The 22548-nt window shown below is 40.3% G+C and overlaps 1 protein-coding gene across 4 annotated transcripts; it reads left to right on the plus strand.

The window, feature by feature from the left end:
- Positions 1–1640: 1640 nt before the first annotated feature.
- Positions 1641–14220, plus strand: lg18h2orf42 (linkage group 18 C2orf42 homolog). 4 transcript variants are annotated; one of them, XM_049604936.1, is made up of 9 exons: positions 1641–1730; positions 2901–4091; positions 6520–6639; positions 6791–6901; positions 7268–7372; positions 9401–9544; positions 11331–11431; positions 12235–12397; positions 12470–14220. In XM_049604936.1, exons 2-9 carry the CDS (start codon positions 2951–2953, stop codon positions 12700–12702), a joined length of 2118 nt encoding a protein of 705 aa, XP_049460893.1. In that variant the 5' UTR covers positions 1641–1730; positions 2901–2950; the 3' UTR covers positions 12703–14220. The 4 variants fall into 4 exon arrangements, with proteins under 4 accessions (XP_049460893.1, XP_049460894.1, XP_049460895.1 ...); XM_049604937.1 differs by having other exon boundaries at positions 9437–9544; positions 12470–14219; XM_049604938.1 differs by lacking the exon at positions 6791–6901 and having other exon boundaries at positions 12470–14219.
- Positions 14221–22548: the final 8328 nt, after the last annotated feature.

Raw genomic sequence — 22548 nt, forward strand, 5'->3', positions numbered from 1 at the left:
AAAAATATTCAGTTGTATATAATGTATGACAAAAAAAGGCAGCAAATCTTCACATTTGAGAAACTGAACCAAAGAGCTTTAACATTATTTTGCTTTTTAGTTTAACACTTGTTGAACACTGTTTGCTGATTCTAGGATATTTATCCTCATTTTTAAATTGAAAGACGATTTAAAAGAAATTGAGGATTCAGTACTCCACCTGAATTTTCTGATCAACAGGAAGATTATTTGATAATAGATCAGTGGTTTTCATCACTCAAATTGTGAGGATGTGCTCCTTTTTTCTTTTATGTCACTGTAAATGGAATATCTTGACTGTTGGCCAGACAAAGGAAGCTGCTTTGTGCTCAGGGAAACCATTAACCATATTTATTATATTATATAGGCTTATCGGTTCAAAAAAAAAAAAGATCTCAATATGGAAATAATTGTTGCAGCCTTAAATAGCAAGGCAGGTGTATAGGCCAAAATGGGTAATGGCCTCAGACCCTTAAGTTACAATTAGGTAACAGTAATTACAATAACTGCAACTGTTAGTCGATGCTGAATGTACCACTGAAATACAGTGTATTTGACATTATAGGGGACTTTTTAGCCAATCTTGAAGCCACATGATGAGAAGGGCCTTTTTTAGCTTTAACTAAATAAATCTGTGCTTAATCAGTTACATACATGCACAGACAGTGGGAGAAATTGGAGGGTCAGAAGGGGCCTAGTTTAGCCTTAGGGGCCCCTTGCTTTATGAGTTTATAAACAGTTGTTGATTTACATTTAAACTAAACAACTGAGTTGATATAAAGTCCATGAGTTGATGACCAAGAAATAATCACTACTCAACTACTTAGGTTATTCATTGTGTGTGGGGGTTTTTTCCCAGTCATTTGTAACCTACTACCATTATCTGGTTCCATGTTCTCCAATTTGAGTATTTACTGCATTTTATGTGGTTTATATCACTGTAAAATGATTATTTGAGGGTTTTTGATTGTAGGCTCAGAAAAAAACAAGACATTTGACCACATTCATAGGCTATTTTTCTCAGTTTTCAGACAGTTTTGTAGACTACAAAATTGATTAATCAAAAATATGTAATATGTAAAAGAACATAATCTCAGATTAATGTGTTTGCAGATTAACATTCTCTGTACCCATTAATCAGAGTCACAAATACTTCATTGATCCCTGGATGGGAATTGGGATACATTACAGTAACTCTAATATAAAGCTCAGAGAATTATAATAAAGTATAAAAAGGAAGTATGTAAAACATAAAAATAAAATTATGTGCAGTATGCCACAATGTTTAACACCAGTATGTAAAATATTAAAAAATGTTTAGTATGTGTAATATGCTAAGTATGTAAAGGTTGTAAAAATATAAAAATATGAGCATAATGCAACACTAATGATACTTTAAATACAGTGGGAGTGGATACATTATAATGTGAGATTCACTGAGTGTTTCTAAAAGCTGAGGTCAACAAGAAAACACCTGAAAAGTAACATAAAGTCAAGCGTTCCCCGCCAATATAAATGAACTACACCTCCCATGATTCAGCGCTCCCAGAGAGGCCGCCCCCCTTTTTTGCCCCACGTGACGGTCTCAGACCAATGGGGAGTGTCGTTACAGGCGCAATGCGGTTGTCGGGATGTAAGGAGGAATGGCGACGGTCGAGACGGTTTTGGAGGCCAGAGTGGAGCTGATCTGACCAAACAGAAGCCAAACACAGGTAGTTTAAACATTTGCTTCAAAAAACACACACGCAGTAAATCCGTGTGATACCTGGGGGTGTGTTACAGCGACGTAGAGCAGCATTTTAACATATTCGTGATACATTTAAAGCATAAAGTAATTTAACTTATAGTGTAGTCAAATTGTCAGCAAAACTTAAGAAAGCAAGATGATTTTTAAGTTAAATATTGCAATTTTAAAATTTTATTAAAAAAGCCAGATTTTGTCTTAGTCACTTTACACACAATGTGTGATACAATTATGTCACTTTATACTACTGCCATAGTGATATTACACTGCACTGGCTTAACCTGGTTTCTGATTGTTTACAACCTGTTTACATGTCAGAATTTATATTTACATTTTTTTGTATTTCCGTAGGCTATACACTGCCATTTAAAAGTTTGGAATCACCTGTTATACTGATGTTTTTTTCTTTCCTTTGATAATGTTTTTTTTTAGCAGGTATAAAAACAACATAATTCAGATACCAAATGATTTATTTACATTTGGAGTAGTTTTGCCCCAAAAGAAGAATTAAATGGTTCAAACTTCCATTTAGTTGATGTCCCCAAACTGTTTTATGACAGTGGAGAATACTGTTGGAACTTGGATTTTGATTTTGTTTTCCAGTTTAGAAAAGTCCAAGTGTTCCTCGATCATTATTGATCCTCAATGGTGCAACTGGGCTATCAATATTGAGCTGAGATTTGTCAGACCGTGTTATGGTCCATAGTAAACACGAACCAGTTTCTATTTAAGTTTGTTCACGTTTTGATGTTCAGCTTTCAGTTTCTTTCACTAGTGACTGCTGATTCCTTCTCTTCTTATTCAACTGTTGCTCAGAGGGCTCTTTGTCTCTTTCTGCCCTTTCATTTGACAGCCTGGCTGAACCACTGTACAGTGTTTTTTCTCCATGTACAAAACAAACCCTTCACATAAAATATCATCTCTTTGTAAAGAGGACCATCTACAACCTAAAAGCATGAAAGACCATTCAGAACTATATAATAGTCGTTTCAGACATCAATCAAGCTCTTGTGGCAGGAGATAACAAACTTTTGATTGGTTATGTAGTTCACGTTTTCTTGTAATCTCCGCAGAAATGTATGTTGTGATGAATATATAAAGCTAAATGTATGTGTTTCTTTTTCTCCTCTCTGTCCAGTTTGAATCCCTTCACGTCTGACTAAACTGTTAGTGATAAAGAGTCCCAAAATGGAAACTGAAGTAACAGTGTCCTCCTCATCAAGTGTGGTCTCAACCTCCGCTCCTCAGACGTCCACTGCTCAGGCCAACCTGGCTGCAAAGCAGAGAGACAACAGGAAGACGTCCACAACTCCCGCCTTCCTCTCCAATCTGGGGAGGGCCACATTGCGGGGCATTCGTAAGTGTCCGCAGTGTGGGGTCTACAACGGCACCCGTGGGCTCAGCTGCAAGAACAAAGCATGTGGGATTTCCCTCCGAAATGCGTCTTCGGCAGCGGGCAGGAGCAGCAAGAAATGTGCAGTGGAGGTGGTAAAAGTGATAATAGACAGTGAGGAGAGAGCAGGGAAAGAGCGCGAGGGTGGAGGAGAAGTCCTGGGCAGCAGCTCAGGTGGAGGAGTGCAGGTGTTTTCAGTGTGTCATAGAGGAAGAGGAGCCACAGTGACACAGTTGGGCTTTGTTGAACTTGTTCCCACTGATACTGCTATAGCAACAGGTGACGGTGCCACCCTGCTGACACGCATCAATCTGGGCCGCTGCTTTTTGCCATCCTGCAGGCAGGGTCAAAGGTCAAATCAAGGGGAGACAGAATCAGCGGTGGCCAGTTCAAAACAGTCCTCAGACAGCCTCTGCATCCACATCAAGCAAGCAATAGAGTGTAGGAGCTGTGCAACGCCACTGACCTTAAAGAGCTCCATCCTTGAGGGTTTGCAGGCCTCCATTCAAGCCAGGGAAGAGCTGTGGAGGCTGGCCACAGAGTCTCCAGGCCCACTGGTGCAGCGTGTCGCAAAAGATACCCTGGTAGTGAAGTGCCACACAGATTCCCAGCATCCTCTGGGGCTGCTGCATCTCACTGTAGGTGCAGGCGGACTACCTGAGGTTTCAAAGAGCCAGAGAAGGGGAGAAAAGCAGCAGCAGCAGCAGCAGCAGCAGCAGAAAGATGCAGTCTTCCACTGTGCCTGTCAGGTTAGCAGTAGCAGGAGAAGTAAGCCTGGTGTTGATGGAGCAGGTGAATCCACCAACTCTCATCCTCCACCTCCCAGTTCGGTCACGTCACAGCCATGCCTTCACTTCTACGCCTGTGTGTGTGCCTTTGCAAGCGATGAGAAGCTGGCATCAGAGTTTGCTGCTTTTATCAGCTACACCCCCAGTGGTACAGTAACCGAGTCTGTTTTCTTCTTTCAGTTTAAAGGAATAGTTTGATATTTTGCTTTCTTGCCAAGAGGATAAGAATCTCCACTGGTTGCCTGACAACATTATGGTGATGACTGGACTTCAGCCATAAAATTATCCACAACCACAACTTGTAATTTTTACACTTCAGTTTTCAGTATATAGTTGTATTGAAAACAAAACGCAAAAACATTTTCAGACTTTTCTCTCTCATTTTTGCCCTCCTAAAGAAACTGCTTTCTCACCCAGACCACTTTCAGACAAAACATAAAACTGGCACATTTACTTAGTTGCCAGTTTATTAGGTACACCTAGCTAGAAATAGATCAATCAATCAATCAATCAATTTATAATTTGTCGCATGAAATCATATATATATATTTTTTCAGTGAAATGTAATCTTTCAGTTCCTTTGATTTTTGTGTGAGAGGGTTTTCATTCAGGATCCTTGTGGCCTGAGTGTAGAAGCTCTGAGCCTCTCATTGCTGGCCTGGTGTAACCAGTACCTTCTTTCTGACCTCAGCAGGGGAAAAAGGCAGGTATCCAGTTGACTGAGACCTTTGATGATTCTCCTGGCCTTATTTTTGCAGTGCCTGGTCTAAACATCCTTTATGCACAGTAGAGCTGCACCTGTAATGTGTTCATCTGAACGAACCACTTTTTACAGGGCATTACTGTCCTGTTCTGTGCTGTTTCCATACCAGGCAGTGAGGAAGCTCTCTATGGTGCAAGTAGAGTAGAAATTCCTCAGTATTTTAGGGGATTCCCGGTGTTTCCTCAGGCGTCTACTATAAACAGTCTCTGCCTTGCCTTTTTCACCACTGGGTAAGCATGCAGTACCCAGGTCAGGTACTTGGTAATGTGGACACCAAAGTGCTTGAAGCTTTCAACCTTCTCCACTGAGGACCTGTTAATATAAAAGGGGGGTGTAGTGCCATTCCTACTTCTTCCAGAAGTCCACTACCATCTTAGTCTTGGTGACATTCAGGAGTAGGTTGCTGTCCGGACACCGGTCGGTCAGGTCCTCTTAGTCTAATGCAACAGTCCTGGATAAATCCTACCTTTATTAAGGTTGTAATGTTCAGTTTTTTTGTAAACTGTTTAAGAGAGAGCACCACAAACTACATCCCACAAAAATGACCATACAGTTGATTCAGTGCCTCTCTTAAACTGTTTAAACAAAACCTGAACACTGTAACCCTCGTGAAGATAGGACTTATTGCAGCACTCCTGTATTGAACTGCATTAGTTCAATACTAGCTAGGAACAGTGGTGTAGTGGAGGGTATACACAGGTATATGGAGTATACCCACCTCTTTTTCTGACCTACCTATAAGCCAAAAAGACATTGAAATATAAAGGAGAGTATACCCACTTCCCCCTCTGTAATCTACCCAGTAGTATACCTGCCTCATCAACTACCACTACATTACTTGCTAGGAAGGTGCACCTAATGAACTGGCAACTGAATGTATTTACATTTAATCCACCTTCAAAGGATCCTCGCTCTGATCTCAAGGTCCCAAATATGAATTACAGCAATCATAAAAAAGAAAAAAACAACAACCTGAGCAAAGATTTATAACATCAGTGACCTCTACCCTTAGATATCCCACAGGAAGACTCTAGTCGAAAAACTTTAAAAAAAACTTTTGAACAGTTGATTAGCTATTTGATGGAAAAAATCCATTGTGCACTATTCTTTTCATCTCTTATTTATTCCTGTGCTTATTTTACTTTCAAACCAAGCAGCAGCCTCTGGTACTGAAAATGAAGCCAATGACAAAGTGCCAAAAACTGTAGTTCCTCTAGTGGCCACTTGAGGGTGGCTCCAAAAGTGAGCCAATGTCCATAGACCTCTATGTAAAAATGCTCAACTTTACAGAAAAAATAAACACGTTTACAGCCTGGTACAAAAACAGTTTTGTTTTTCTGTAGCTTATTTCCCCTCATGACAGCTGTACAGGGGTGAATTTTATATAACTCAGCCTTTTAATGGTTATTAAAACTTAAAGTTGTGCATAATTAAGGGCAGGTCACATTGAGTGACAGGCTATAAGCGCGGTGTCACCACAGCCTATAAGTCAGCTCCACCCTCTCATCTCAATATGGTTACTTCTTGCTTCAAAAGTCCAAGATAGTGATAGCCAAAATGGTACTCGAGGCACAAACCAATGGGTAACGTCACGGTAGCTGTGTCTATTATTTATACAGTCTATGCTTCAAGCAGAGCCAGTCTAACTGTTTTCTCTGTTTCCAGTCTTCATGCTAAGCTAAGCTTATGGTTCTACTCTCACCAAAGAAGCAAATTTTCTTCAGAATATCAAACTATTCCTTTAATGTATTCTTTGGTTTTATTTGACCTTTGACCTGTTGCTAATACCATCTTTCCCCCTTTTTTTCTTTAGGTGTGCAGCAAAACGCCTGCTGTAGAGCAATTAGTCCCAGTGAGAAGCCTCTGCAACAGGCCGAACCTGTCAACTCTCTTCATAAATCAAAGAAACTTCGCCTGGATGAATCTCTCTCTGGTGGTTTCATCTTAATACCTTCTGAAATATCACTTATCATTAATGCAGGATGATTCCCCAAAGTGTGTTTGTCTGAATCTTCCACTGTCCTCCCTTCTCTTTCTGTCTTTATCCTTCTCAACCTGTCCTTAAATTTCTTGCCGCCATGTAGCCCCCTCAGTGGCCTCTGTCTCTGGGGTGGGGAAGGAGGGAGTGTCAGCCTCCGGCCTGAGGAAAGCTGGTCAGAGGAAAGCCCCTGGTGCTGGTGGGCTGAAGGCTCCAGGTGCTGCCTGTCTGCCCTCCCCTCCCTGCCTTTTCATCTTTCTGCTGCTTAAATCTGTCTGTTAAAGAGCCTTACAACGTCTTAGACATCTGTCTCTATCTTTATCATCCCTCTGTCTAATCCTGCAGCACTAATCCTGATCCACTGTTGAAAAGAACAGGGTTGCACTGTAGTGGACATAGAGCATATTTTAACATTCAATTTGCAAACAGTTCTAGGCCTTTTTAATTAAACTTGACAGGCCAAAGATTTACAGATGTTTAACAACTAAATATCTGTTTGGAGGATGGTCCACCCTGATACTAAAAAGATAATGAATGAGTGTTTGTTGTACTTGATCTTCTAATCTGAGTGTTCATGTCTCAGGGAGTACGCATGTTGTGGATGAGCGCATAGTGACGATGGGCTTCCAACAGTGGCTGGCCAGCGTCACAGAGAGGATCCACCAGACAATGCACTACCAGTTTGATGGTAAAGCTGAAGTTTGTTAAGCACACTGTGTGTTGATTAATTATTTCACTGCATATACAGTATGCACTTGGGGTTCCACATGTTGCTTTTATGTGTTGTTGTCAAAAATTAGGTGAGAGAATTGATCCCGCTCTCATATCAGTACATTAAATATGAAGATGCAGCCAGCAGCTGGTTAGCTTAGCATAAAGACTGGGCACAGGGGAAACAGCTAGCCTGGCTCTGTCTAATGGTAACAAAACTTCTAAAGCTCACTTAATGCAACATATCTTGTTTGTTTAACATGTACAAAAATCAAAGTGTAAAATAACAGGTCGTAGTTTTCAGAGTAAATGTGAGCCAAATCATTTCTTAGCCAGTTGAAGTCACCACCCCACGGAGGTGAGCTTAGCTAAGCTAAATGTCTCTGTGTTACCAGTAGGGATGTACCCAAATATCCAAATATGGGGAAGCACAAATAATGTGATAGTTACAGATAGTTCTGTTATCACTATATTCTGCCCCCACTGAGTGAGTGCACAGTGGGCAGCAGGCTGACAGCTGACTATTCCTGGCTATCACTCTCGCATCAAGGCCGAGGAGGTGTCATGTTAATGAGTAGTGAAACAAAAGCCTGGTGTGGCAGCTGGATGTCTTTCAAACCCCTGTAAATTATACATCAAAATGAAGCTTACAACCTTTAGCTGCATATGTTAAATGTCCCCCATTTAAAAAAAAAAAACCCCCTCAATGTTTTACCTCATACTTCAGAAAAAATTCATCCATTCAAGATGTAACATTGCGTAGGTATCAGCCATAAGTTTCATGGAATTTTGACTTAGTGTCCACCATCACCAAGCACCGAGTACCAAGTATTTCATGGTTTTTCTAAACAGATGGATATGAAAAGAGCTGGAAAATAATTGTGGCATTAAGAAATAAAAGTCCCCTGAAATAAATAAAAGTAGTCCATTGAAAAACATCCTCAAAAAAAAAACCAAACAAAAAAACTTTATTTATTTAAGTCTGTTGACTCATTTATATATTTATATTTACATTTATTTACATGTTTATTTCATAGGCATATTTATTTATTTTATGGGTATGTTAATTATATTGATATTGTATTATTATCTGTTTAATATTGACTTAAATAGCATAGTGGTGGGGCTCAGACAAATATATTTTACGCCATTATTAAATCATTTTGATGCTTTGAAGGCACAACAATTTCATAGCTAGTGAATATTAGGTTAGAAAATACATTTGCCAGATTCAGTGTGACCTCTGGTATGAACCCCACTCACTCCCAGTGTTCTTTCAGAATACAAATACAGATGATGAAGTCTTTGGATACCTTTAGTTTCCAGATGGAAACACTGGCCAAACCTATAAAAATATAGTCATCAAAACGGACATCATCCTTTGACTGAAATAAAATCTGAGAATATGGCATACTATGTAATTGCATATTGGCTTTATTCCTAGTTAATCACCTTATTTGGATGAATTGATAGTAATCCATTAGTAACAACAGTTGTGGGCTTCTCGGTTGTAAAGAGAAAATATTTGGCAGGTTTATATCTAGTGTCAATTTATTAACCAAATTTGGTGGATGACTAGTAGGAACGCCTTTCTTTAATGATTTCATAACATTTATAAATGTCATTAATGAAAGGTTCTTCCACTACAATAGTTTTTCAAATATTGAGGAATAATGTTTTATAGATTCATATTGCGATTTCATAAGTTTGTGTTCTGGCCATATGACGTTACAGCCAAGCCAAAGCTAATCTAGCCAGTTTCTGGCTGTAGCCTTATATTAACCACACAGACTTGATGGGTATCAATCATCTCATCTAACTTTGTGGGGAAAAAAAGAGAATTCACATATTTCCCAAAATGACTATTTATTTAATACATAAAAAGGAATAAAAAGGAATTTTTCACAATCTGGCAACCCATAAGTCTTAATCACTCCACACTGAACTATGAACTCCCTCAAACATGTTAATCTGATGACCAGCTTTGGTTGTTTATTGATTGCAGTAAAAGAAGTTGTTGGTGTTGACGTTTTTCTATCAGGGAAACCACAACCTCTGGTCTACCACATCCCACAGGAGTTCTTCAACGCTCTGCAGCATCGTCTGTCGCTGGGCTCCAAGAAGAGGAGACTGCCAAACTTCACAACAGGTGGATCATTTACTTAATTATATTAATTATTTATTAGACATCATTAATTAGGTGATTCTCTTCACGCTTGTGTTCCTGGAAATCTGGAGCTACCAGTATTTGTACTGCAATACACCCAGATATCTCAGGTAAACACTGCCACATTTGGTGGAAAGTCCATTTATTCAGATACAGTTTTGTGGTACTTGTACTTGACTCAAGTATTTCCAAGTCATGCTACTTTACACTTCCTACTCCAATACAGTTCACAGGGAAATGTTTTACTTTTTACTCTTCTATATTAATATGACAACTGTAGTTATTTTGCAGATTAAAATTGTACATAAAAAATAAATGATAATCTTACGAAGTAGAGTGCAGTGTTAACGATTAAACCATTGGCTCCCAACCTCTATTGACTTGGGACCTCTTACAACTAAGCAGTATGTGTAGTTTTGGCCCCTTGTTACATTTCAGAAATTGTTAGAAGTTTCACATTGTTTCATTTAAATAAATGTTTGAGGCCCCAAGAGGAAAAAATGTCCAATATTTCACAAAACAGCAGGATTAGAGAACATTACAAAAAATGAATACACATTTGCAGAACTCTCCAACCCTCATTAATCATCTCAGATTTATCTCATGACCCTTTGGAGGTATTAAAACACCGCACTAAACCACCTAACTATATGTAAAGTAGTTAAACAGTAGCTCCACCTCAACCAGCTACAGTAGTAATGCATCAGTGTTAACACCTAAAAATGTCAGATATAATATTATCAGCCACAGGGGCTGATCTTTAGCAGAACAAATCATTTTACTTTGAGATTTAAAGTACATGTGTTGACAATACTAGGGCCATATTCACAAACATTCTGAGAACACTCAGAGAGCTCCTAACTCAGTCTAAAATTGTTTTGTAAGGAGTCCTAGCTTAGGAGTGATTTAGGAGAGCTCTCAGAGCAACTCTGATCAAAGAAGGGACAATAACTTTTACCTAAGTGAGGAGGTGTGGGTGATCGTGTTGTGAGGTATGATGTATTCTTTTAACAAATGTGATTGGTTGTCACAGACACGCCCAGTGCGAAAACCCAGTGGAAATGAAATGAACTGCTGACTGTGAAAGCTTTGTCACTGTTAGTGTGATCACTCTGCCGATGGAAGGTTGAGATAGACATAAGTCATCACTGCTGCACTGTTGTATTTTTCAAAATATCTTGGTATTGTTCACTCTAGTGTTACGTTAGTGTTAGGTGGGAAATGTGTGTGTATCCCTAATGAGATCAACCACACATATTATTCCTGCACAGTCTTATTTTTTTGCATTTGCATTTCATTTATTCACTGTCATCCAGTGTTTGGAAAATATTTCTCTGACCTCTTTGTGTTTCCACCAAACTCTTAAGCTTCTTAAAAATCTTCCCACCCACTCCTAGCTACTACTAGCTCCTACTCCAGTTTTTCACCTTAGGGGTTCTTTTAAGGTCTGAGATGCTCTGTGAATAACTTTTATCTTAACAGGGTCCTAGTCTTAACTTTAAGGGGAAATTCAAAGAAAACGGCACAGTTCTAAGAATTTTCTTAGAATTTTGTTATTAGGAGCAACTCTTAGTACTAGGGAGCTTTGTGAATATGGCCCCTAGAGTTTTGAATCAAGGTCCTTTATATGTAATGGAGTATTTTTACATTGTTATGTTAGATTTTTAAGGATCTGATTGAATTGTTCTGCCTCTAAACAAACCACAAACATGAACAAGACTGAACTGAACTTGAACAGACTCTCTCTCTTTGTTTGTGTGGACGCCAGCATTTGTGAGAAATGATGGACTTCCGCTCGGCTCTTTCTCCAAGTACACCTGGCACATCACTAACCTCATGCAGGTCAAACGCATCTTCGACACCTCAGAGGTAAAAACACTCTGTTCTTCCCTGTTTTTGTCTGCCTTGCTTTCATTGTTTCAGGATGTTTTTTTTTTCAGTAAATCTCTCTGAACATTGTCCTCTTGGGGGCCGTGTCCACCAAAGGCTTTCATTCTGAGGCCAGTGTATTTTTTTAATGCTTTGCAATGGGAGTGCCATGGATTTACACTGTGCTACAAACGGCAGCAATGGGACGAGGCGCTGAGTGCCTATTCTGCATTCAGCGCTGCTTATTGGGTGTTTTATTTTTTTCAGAGTGCTGAGAGTTGAAAAATATTTAACTTTGGGTAAAAACACTGTGCTCATCATTGTCACTTCAGCCGTTCATTCACAGTGAAGAAGGGTCAAACACCGTGAGGACAAACATTTTCCATGTATGAGTGTTGGACAACAACAATGAAGGAGAAATTTATTTTACTGTATATATATTAATATGTTTCCTCTAATGAACCCACACAGACTGGCGGGGCCATCCTGTCTCTCTGCTTCAGCCATTCCCTCATGCAGAGCAAGTACTCTACCTTGTGCCAACATGTTTACTTATGCGGATATTCCGTATCATAGCAACCAGACGCAACCAAAGTGTCTCAGCTGAAAAAATGCTGCACATATAAAGCGCTCTCAAATGTTCCCAGTTGGGTATTTCTTGAAGAAGGCCTTGCGTTTTCAGCTTGGAAAAAATGCCTTTGTGGACACGGGGCCCTACAGTCCAGTTGCCAAAAAGCAAAAAGATATGGATTGATTCACTAAACTCCTCTTTATCTGTCCCCACCTCACTGTTTGTCCACCAGTTGCCTCTGGAGGTCTCTCAGAGTTTTGTAAAGAACATAGATGGCTCTTACTCACGTTTTCGCTGCCCTGATCCTCCGCCTGAACCAGAGCTACACGAGGGATACAGGACAGATCGGCCACAGGCTATAAAACCGATGGAGCTCCGCACTTTCCTGAAAGTTGGTGAGTGACTTATTTTCAGCTGCAATAGCACCAAGAAGTCAGCTGTATATTTACTCCGTGGTATCTTTGCAGGGCCAGCAGATCAGAAGGAGGCCAGTCCGTTTGTGATCGAGTGGATCCCAGACGTTCTTCCTCGCTGTCAGATGGGAGAGCTCAGGATCAGCTTTGAATTTGGCCACCAGCAGAGCGGCCAGCCCGAGAATTGTGACAAAATGAGTGCAGCGGATAAAGGAGGCCGTAACAAGTCAGACTCAACTCAATCCAAACAAACGAAGGCTGTTGAAATCCTTCAGGTGGTTGTCTGATAGCCCTCTGGTCTCCTTCTTATTATACACTGACAATAATAAATTGGAACTGCCTCTCTGGGGCAGTTTATCGTACATACAGTATTTGACTTAACAATATATCAATGTTATATTAGGCAATTTATAAATAATCAATTGCCATGTGAATTACACAGTGTGATACTGATCAACAGTAGTTTTAGACAATCTTGTTTGTAGTGAAGCACTTATCATAATGCCTTTTCCTCAAAATATTCATAACATCAAACTTACAAAAAACAAAAGAGAATTATATTTTTGGAAAATATTTAATGTTTTTAGACATAGCACCATAGCAAACATTTTTACTCGAGACAGATCATACAACCAGTAAAACAGAAAAAACAGTCAGCACAAAATAAGAAAAAAAAAGAAGCATTTTTAAAGTGGAAACAGATGACTTTCCAATTTTACCCTCCCCTATCATTTGCAAGTGGCGTTATTGTCGGCACCGCTGTTGCGAAGAAAACTGGATGGCTTTCTATTTTCCACAGAGCCTCGCAACTACCAGCAACACATGACGCACCGCATTTTGTTTTTAGCAGTTATTGTGGTTGTTCCACTGTCTGCTACTTCCACCACTGGGGATAGTTATTGCATAAAACTTACATGATACTCTTTGGTAACTGATAGCTACCAATAGCTTCTGGAGAAAATAAAAATGCCTTTTTCCTCCCGTCTCGGTTGCACAATGGTTGACGCACTTCCTTTGTGCCGTAAATCGGGTCTTCACTTTTCTAAGAGATTGTACCCGGTGACAGACAGAATTGCGAAGTGACAACAAGGCTCACAGGGAACCGATCTAACTCAGATGGTGTCATTATTGAATAGCCATACACTGTGCAATAACAACATTTCCTTTACAATGATAAGATAATGCCTATTTCCACTTTAAAAACAGGTAAATGTGCTGGTTCCTATGGGAAATGACACATTCTGTAGATCCTATTTCCTGAAGGCGTGAAAACATCTATGTGTGTTAAAAAGAAGGATTTTTGTCCTGATTGTTTTTCTATGTTAACATAAAGAAAATAAAACACATTTAATTGACAAAGTTTCTCTTTATTGGCAAAAATAAATAACCCTCTCGTGAATGGATTAATCGCTTTCCTTCTGAGGATGACATTTTTGTTTTGTAGCAAAATTTCTCGCAAGAAAAGGTTAGTAAAACTATTGAATGGATCGCCATGACATTTGGTACAGACATTCCCATCCCCCCTTGGGATGAATTGTAATAACTTGATAGTGCAAAATTAACTATTAATCTAGGACCATCATCAGTTCAAAATTTCAATTTGTCCAATACTTTGGTTTATGGTCATTTACCTTCCAAATTAATTACATTCTCATTGAAATCACCGGTACTTTAAACTCCTAATTAGCACATGCTAGCATGCTAAACAAAAATGGTGAACATGGTCAACAGTAGAAATTAATATAATTCTTGATTGCTTGAATGCATGACTTAAAATGTGTTACTTTATGTTTAATTATTTCACAATTTAAGGCCAGTAGCTGGATATAAAGCTTGAAATTATGTTTTAACTGTGCTTGGCTTAGTGCTGTGGTTGTGATACACTCAAGTGCCCAGAGTGTGGGACAAGGAGGACACAAATACCAAAAGCTGATTGGCTGTTGTCCCACTACAAACTGATCGACTGGTAGTTGTCAGCCATTAGTATTTCTTTTTAAGTGGAAAATAACCCTGCATTCATGTGGTGTTGGAATAATCAGAAAAACGGGTCCCCCACTGGGAAATTTCATGTGAACGCTCCCTCAGGTTGGAGCAACAACAGGAACGTCGCAAAAATTTTGGTACAGGAGTTGCTGAGTTGACTGTTTAGAAATCTGTTTATTAACATTAATCTGGTGAAGCAATATTTTAGAATTTTTGGGAGATGTACTGGTGCAGCAACAAGTCTGGGACAAAATTGTTTGGTAATATAAAGCTTCAAACTGTTAACAAAGTGTTGTTTAAATGCTCTGAGCAGTAAAATACAACACATCTTCTTTATAGTGTCTGTGTTGTTTCCACGTTAGCACTTAAAGCTCACAAATGCACCAAAGTTGGAATAGCGACTTCACAATTTTTGAAATGGCACCCTTCAAAAACCACGTGAATGCAGCAACAGTAAACTGCAGTCACCACGTGGATTATCTTGTACAGCATGACTGTAAAAGTCTGTCTTCTGAAGAAGAGCCTGAGATTAAAGGCCTCTGTACTCACCAGCCATTGAGTATTGTTATAAACCAAACCCGTTACATAAATAAATAAAAATCAGATTAGAGGTGGAGTGGTTTTCCGAGGAAAAATGCTCAGCGGTAGCCTGTCAGAGAATATTTATTCAGAGGATGGACAAAAACAGACTTTCAGGATTTCAAGCATCTTTCTGAGAGGATTACCAAATATGAAAATAGCAGGACAGCACGGTAAAATCAGAATTGACAAGTGGAGCAGGAGAACACGTACGTGCCCAGTCAATTGTCAAATAAGACATTATGTTAAACTGTAAAATGGTTTAAACTTCTGGTTTTGCATCTGTTATTTCTAATTGAAAATGCCACTGTAACATTTGCTACTGAAAATTAGTGTTAGCATTTATCTCAAAGCATTGCCACTGAGCTGCTGTAGACTCTGCAACCAAAGTCACATTGGTGTGCAGTGGCCTTTAGTCTTGTTTACAGTTAGAAACAATAAATGTACAAAATGCTGAATAATTAGTTTAAGATATTACAGTGCATGTATTTCAGATTCAGCTTTCTTTTTAGTTTCACACAATGTACTTGCAGAATAGTTTACAGAGAGGCAAAAATAGACAAACAGTTAAAAAACAAGGACAACAAAGCCAAACAAAGCAAGGTAAAGCTAAAAAAGGGGCTAATATGTCCATGTCAAAAATAAGTGTAGGCTATATACAGTTGCATGCAAAAGTTTGGGCACCCTTGGTCAAGATTTGGTTTACTGTGTATGGATAAGTAAGTAGAAGATGAACTGATGAAGCTTGTGCCTCCTGAGGTAGTCCATTGTGGATTTCGAGGTGTCTTTAGGATCATTGTCCTGTTGTAGAAGCCATCCTCTCTTCATCTTCAGCTTTTTTACAGATGGTGTGATGTTTGCTTACAGAATTTGCTGGAATTTAATTGAATCTATTCTTCCCTCTACCTGTGAAATGTTCCTCTTGCCACTGGCTGCAACACAAGCCCAAAGCATGATTGATCCACCCCTGTGTTTAACAATTGGACAGGTGTTCTTTTCATGAAATTCTGCACCATTTTTTTCTCCAAATATACCTTTGCTCATTGCATCCAAAAAGTTTTGTTTTAACTTTATCAGTCCACAGGACTTGTTTCCAAAAAGCATCAGGCTTATTTATATGTTCCTTTGCAAACTTCTGACAATGAATTTTGTGGTGAGGACACAGGAAAGGTTTTCCTCTGATGACTCTTCCATAAAGGTCATATTTGAGCAGGTGTCACTGCGCAGTAGAACAGTGCACCACCACTCCAGAGTCTGCTAAATCTTTCTGCAGGTCTTTTGGAGTCAAACAGGGGTTTTAATCTGCCTTTCTGGAAATCCTATGAGCAGCTCCCTCAGAGAGTTTCCTTGATCCTCCAGACCTCAACATGATCCTCTACAGTTTCTCTTAACTGCCATTTCTTAATTACATTACGAAATGAGGAAACAGCTACCTGAAAACTCTTTGTTTTCTTCCTATAGCTTCCTCCTGCTTTGTGGGCATCAATTATTTTAGTTTTCAGAGTGTTAGGCAGCTGTTTAGAGGAGCCCATGGCTGCTGATTGTTGAAAGTTTTGAGTTGTCAGAATATTTATCAAGCTTTGAAATTTGCATCACCTGGCCTTTCCTTATAATGACTGTGTACAAGCCAGAGCCTTAACAGGCTAATTAAGGCCTGAGACCCTGGTGAGAGTTGTTTGAGAGGTCAAATCTCTTGGGTTGCTCAGACTTTTGCATGATGTTTCTTTTCTTTCTTTCTTTCTTTCTTTCTTTCTCCATAAAAATTGTACACTGCACAGTATCTTAGCTGTTCCTAGGACTGCACTCTGCTGGACAGAGACCTCAGATGCTGTACTGGGAATCTGCTGGAGCCATTCTCCCAGTTTTGTGGGCCACAGCCCAGAGTGCTCCAGTTACCACTGGCATCACTGTTGCCTTTATTCCCCACATCTTTTCTAGCTCCTCTTTCAGCCCTTGGTATTTTTCAAGCCTCTTGTGTTCCTTCTTTCTGATGTTACTGTCACTTGGGATTGCTACATCTATCGCCACTGTCTTCTTCTGTTGTTTGATGATCAATACAGTGACTGGTTGGTTAGCCATCACCAGTTTGTCAGTCTGGAGCTGGAAGTCCCACAGGATCTTGGCTCGGTCATTCTCAAACACCTTAGGAGGTGTCTTTCATTCTGAGCCCATACTCAGTGCAGATGTTCCTGTACACTGTGCCAGCCACTTGGATATGGAGCTCCATGTACGGTGTTCCTGACTGCATTTGCTATGCATGTGCTGGACTGTCTCAGGAGCCTCTTTGCACAGCCTGCACCCAGGGTCCACTCTCTCCCAGCCATGATAGGATTTCTTGATGTCAGCCACTTCTTCAATCTGTTGGTGGTACATGCCGTGCAGGGGCTTGTCCTTCCATGATGGTTCATCCTCCTCTTCTGCATTCTCGGGTTTCTGCTGCCTGACGTATTCACTTAGCAGCTCATCTTTGGGGGCCATCTCCCTGAAATATTCCTGGATCTTGGTTGTTTTGACCTGGACAGTGGCGAACCGGCATCCGTATCCACTCTTTGTGATGAGTTGGCTGTAGGGGTTCAGACCAGTGCAGAACAGTATCAGGGACAGTGCATCACCTTGGTATATGCCGCACTTGATGGTAACTCGTGCAATTGGCTTTGAATTGGCCTCCAGAGTTGTTTTCCACACCCCCAGTGGGATCTTGATGAAGGCTCTTAGTGTCCTGTTGATGTTGTACATTTCCAAGCATTCCAGTATCCACTTGTGTGGCATTAGGGCGTAGGCTTTCTTGTAGTCGATCCAGGCTGGGCACAGGTTGGTCTGCCTGGTCTTGCAGTCTTGGGTGACTGCTCTGTTGACCAGTAGCTGGTGCTTGGCTTCCCTGTTATTACTGCTGATTCCTTTCTTGGCCTTGCTCATGTATTTGGCCATGTGCCTATTCAGCTTACCTGCTATGATGCCTAACAGGAGCTTCCATGTTGTACAGAGGCAGGTTATTGGCCGATAGTTGGATGGGACTGCACCCTTCTGGGGATCCTTGATGATCAGAATTATCTGTCCTTGGTACAGCCACTGTGGATGGGTCCCATCCATCAGCAGCTGGTTCATTTGTGCTGCCAAGGCCTGGTGCTGGCCTGGTGCTGTCCAGCTCTTCAGACACTCTTTCTTGGATGTCTGCTGTTGTAATGGTAACTGTATCCACTAGCCACTGAGAATCGGTGTTATGTCATGCTTCCTTCTCCCATATGCTCTTCCAGTACTGCTCAGTTTCAGCCCTGGGTGGATCTATTCTCGTGTTGTTACCTTGCCAGTGAGAGTACACTTTGGATGGTTCCGTGGAGAACATCCTATTTATTCTCCTGGCTTCTGCTTCTGCTCTGTATTTCTTCAGGCGGATAGCCAGAGCTGTGAGCCTTTGCTTGGCAGTCTCCAGTGCCTCAGGTATAGACAGTTTGTTGTACTTCATGGGGATCCCTTTCTTCCCCACACCATTCTGTAGCTCTGAGAGTTGATTAACTCCTCTCTGTGTTGCCTTGATCTTGGCCTCCAGCCCCCTTCTCTATGGGGATAATGCTCTTTGTGGCTCATGGTGTTCTACTTGTAGCCAAGAATCTCTAGGACCACTGTTGTTGTGGTGTATATCAGCTGATTGGTCTCAGTAATGGTCCTAGTGGAGGTAGTTTGTAGTGTTGCATTCACATCATCTAGCAGGCTTTCAGAAGGTACTTTGTCGCTTAGCCTTGGTAATCGGCTTCGGGGGTGCTGGGTTTCCAGCTTGTCCATGATTTTCAATCTCAGGTCATTCCCCCTTGCTGATGACACCCTCACTTTGATCTGTTCTCCTGGCTCCCCCTTGCCATAGCATGTTTGTTATACCTCACCAATCTCTTGTTGCAATAGCAGTTGCCATTTGTGGATGTTGGAACACTGGACTAGGAGTAGTTTCTTTGTCAGCCTAGATGTTGGGTTTCGAAGCATCCATATATCCCACAACCTTTGAATGTAACTGAGGTTTTAACTGAAAAATATATGGGCTAAAAATGATGATGGTGTGGTTTTTGCTGGGATCCTTTACCTTTGGAATATGATAGTAGGCCACCACAATGCTTCATTTATAATGGTATGTTTTGACCCATTTTATTTTCATCAAAAAATTGCAGTTCCTGTGATTTGGATATTGCACTTGGCTATATTGCAATATTGATAGGCTGCTATTACACTGAATCGTTAATCCCTACTGCAAAGGAATAAATATTGAATGGGTTAAGTACCAGATCACTTTTTATACATTAAGTAGATGGTTATGTACAATATAAATATCTACATAGCAGACAGTATACACAGCAAGCAGGATACATAGCTGAATGACATATATATATTAAAGCACAGTGTGTATTTTAAACCGTAAATGTATCATTTGTATGTAAGTGAATGTTTAGTGTTACAGGGTTATTGACACTTTATGACTTATGCTACCTTTTCATCAGGGTGCTGACCTGTGGAGAGAAACTGTTCTTGTGTCTGGTTGTTTTCACATACAGTGCTCTGTAGGGCCTACCAGAGGGGAGAAGTTTGAGCAGGTTGTGCCCAGGGTGTACAGGGTGTGCAGTGTTGTTTGCTGCCTATTTACTGACTCTGGAAATGTAATAGTCCAGCAAAGTAACTGTGGAGAAAGTCAAGTTCAGCTGCTCCACAGAAACATATGTGATTTATTGTCAGTGCTGAATGTTGCTGGCACTTCTTGTGGAAAGGAGTTGTTGATGGATGTACACATTTTGACCAGCAGATGGAGACATAAGCCTGCTCTTTTCCCAACAGGGGATTAGATTAAAGCTTTTCAAGCAAACACAAGTAGAGAAGAGGTGGAATACATGAGGGGGTTATTCAGATTGCCTTACTTTGAGAAAATCAGTGTAACCAGTGTGTTGTGTTCTGTTTCTGTGTTAGAAAATCAACAAATATAGAAGAAAATCAGTGTTTAACTGCATTTCGTAATTTGGCTGGATCTGTCTTCCTCCCTTCTGGGCATCACAAAGCAGGAATTACACACTCGCTGTGAGATATATCACTGGAAACATCACACATGCTTCCAAAATGTGTCCAAATGTTCATGAATTAATTAAGATTACAAGTTAATACCATGAGAACATCACGCCAAATTATATGCACTCCTCAGAATAGCAGCTTGCACACTGTGTATCTACATCAGGGGTGTAGGCGTACAAGAACACTGCCAGCCCCCGGCCTCGTTCCTCCCTCACAGGCCCCCAGGACATGAGTGTTGAGTACAGCCTCTGCCTGCACAGGGGGCCCGGCTGCCAGACAGCTCTGAGCCACGCATTTAGCTGTTTATGTAGTCTGTCAGTCACAGAGACGCATCAATCCTCTCCTGGAAGGAATAGCAAGCACATTGTGACAGAGAGACTTCCTCAGTCGCCTCAAAGATGTGTTACAGACAGAGATAGAAAGGGCCTGAGAGGGAGGGGGGCTGTGAGTAAAAGGGAAGGAATAAATGGTGTTCAGAAAGCAGAAAAGTTGGATTTTTTTAACACTAAAGGCTTGATACCATCAGAAAGGCGTACAATACGATTAATTTGCATGTTTTTGCAAAATATTTGATTTTAGAAACCGAGATGCTAACTGCTAACAGTAGTAGTAATCAGTCATAATAGTTCCCTTAGCTTCTCTCTATTTTCTCTCCTCCATGGCATGGCATCAAAAATACATACCTTTTCTCTTACCAGTAGTGCTATTATCAGTCTGTGTTGCCAAGTGTTGAGATGTCTGCCTTTTGTCCAATATAATGTAACCAGATGGCACTCAGCTTGATGTGCTCAAAGTGCTAAAAAAAATAAATTTGAAAAACTTAACAGCAATGTCTCTTCTCAGAAATCATGACCAGGTTACTCAAGATAATCCACAGACCTTGTTGTGAGCAGTTTCATGTAGGAAATATTTTCATTTCACTGAAAGACACCCACCAACCGTGTCACTGGGCAAAAGGAAGTGCACATATAGCTCACCTAGCATCGCTGAGCTAACAATGTCACAGCTCAGTCGAGGAGGACTCCATTTATGTTTACATCCTGCTCTGTCATGAGCCTGAGCCCCTTGTCCACGAGTAGATGCACATTTCCTCATTTCGGTCTCTCTGCTCTCTCTCTGCTGTCACAGGCCGGCTGTTTACAGTCCTGTAACGTTATACCCACCACTGACATTCCACATTACAGTCAGTATGAGGTTAATAGACAGATGAGCGTCTGTATTTTTGACGGTATTGAAAGTCACACTGTCTGGATTTCTAAACACCCTGGTATACCCTAATCCTGTTAAACCACCCAAGCATAATCATTCCTTTTACAAATTAGTACTCAACATTAAGTAGGCTGAGGCTGATGGCAATAATGTCTGTAGTTTTGTAGGTTAAGTATTGGACAAATAAAAATTTGGACCTAATGATGGTGCTAAATGAAAGTCAATGAATCAAACCAAAGTTGTTCAAAGTAATGCATTCTGAGAGGGGACATAATAGTGTAAACCAAAATGTCATAGCATTCCGTCCAATAGTTGTTGAGACATTTCATAAAAGCCAAAAATGTCAACCTCATGATGTTGCTAGAGGAAGTCAGTTGATCACAAAAGTCAATGGGCTCCATCTTCTGGGAGTGTCTGCACAAAATTTCCTGGCAACCCATATTAATATATGCTGAGAAAATTTAGTCTGAACCAAAGTAATGCACTAACAGACAGACATTGCCATCCCTAGAGCCATCATGACTAAAAAGAGTTTGGCAAAATTTAGGTTTTAGCAATTCTTACAACCACATGTCAAGAGGAATGCGACAGAGTTCATGGCCAAGTCAACTCTGTCAGTCTCTCTTATTGTATGATTGAGTGAGTGGAAGCTGCCAAGATACAGCCGACCATAACTGCATGTCTGTCAACACCAGGCAACAGACACGCACTGAGCCGACAGCTCTTTTCTAGCTCTGTCACTCCACATTATCTACGCACAAAATGTTCTCCAAGATCATACAAACTGCATTTACTGACACACAGGTTGTGATCTAACAGTACCTTTTTCCTGTCTTTCGTAATAGCATATTTTGGGGTTGAGAGCAGGTTACATCATTTGGAAACGACTCATCACAGATGTTTTATGTCAGCCATGACACACTTCTTCCTCCCAGATTCACCTCACATTAATCAGAACTAGTCTATGAATCAGTACTATAGTCCTTGTTCATTAATCTACTCTTTGCCCACCACTTTGATCATATTTTAATGTTATGTTGGTTTTAGGATAATGAACATTACTGCTATTGTGCACATTAATGTTATTAGTTACACATTAGTGTTATTATTATTGTCAATAAATTAGTTACTCAAGTTACTAAAGATTTTGGATGCATTGCACAATGAGCAGTTACTTTACAGTGACCTTCTAGCATTTTTAGCTCATTGTTTTTAGCTTATCTTAGTTTAGTGTGTTAACATGCAAACATTTGCAAACATTAGTGTGAAACACAAAGCACAGCTGAGGCTGATGGGAATGTCATACATTTTTAAGGCAT

The sequence above is a fragment of the Epinephelus fuscoguttatus genome, linkage group LG18 (genome assembly GCF_011397635.1).
Source record: "Epinephelus fuscoguttatus linkage group LG18, E.fuscoguttatus.final_Chr_v1".
Classification (NCBI taxonomy): domain Eukaryota; kingdom Metazoa; phylum Chordata; class Actinopteri; order Perciformes; family Serranidae; genus Epinephelus; species Epinephelus fuscoguttatus.

What these genes read in the sequence shown, in the direction of transcription:
- lg18h2orf42 (XM_049604936.1), top strand. Translation starts at nt 2,951, where the DNA reads ATGGAAACTGAAGTAACAGTGTCCTCCTCATCAAGTGTGGTCTCAACC. An exon ending in AATGCACTACCAGTTTGATG is followed by an intron (nt 7,373 to 9,400) that starts GTAAAGCTGAAG and finishes TATTGATTGCAG; the next exon opens with TAAAAGAAGTTGTTGGTGTT. An exon ending in GCATCTTCGACACCTCAGAG is followed by an intron (nt 11,432 to 12,234) that starts GTAAAAACACTC and finishes TTTGTCCACCAG; the next exon opens with TTGCCTCTGGAGGTCTCTCA.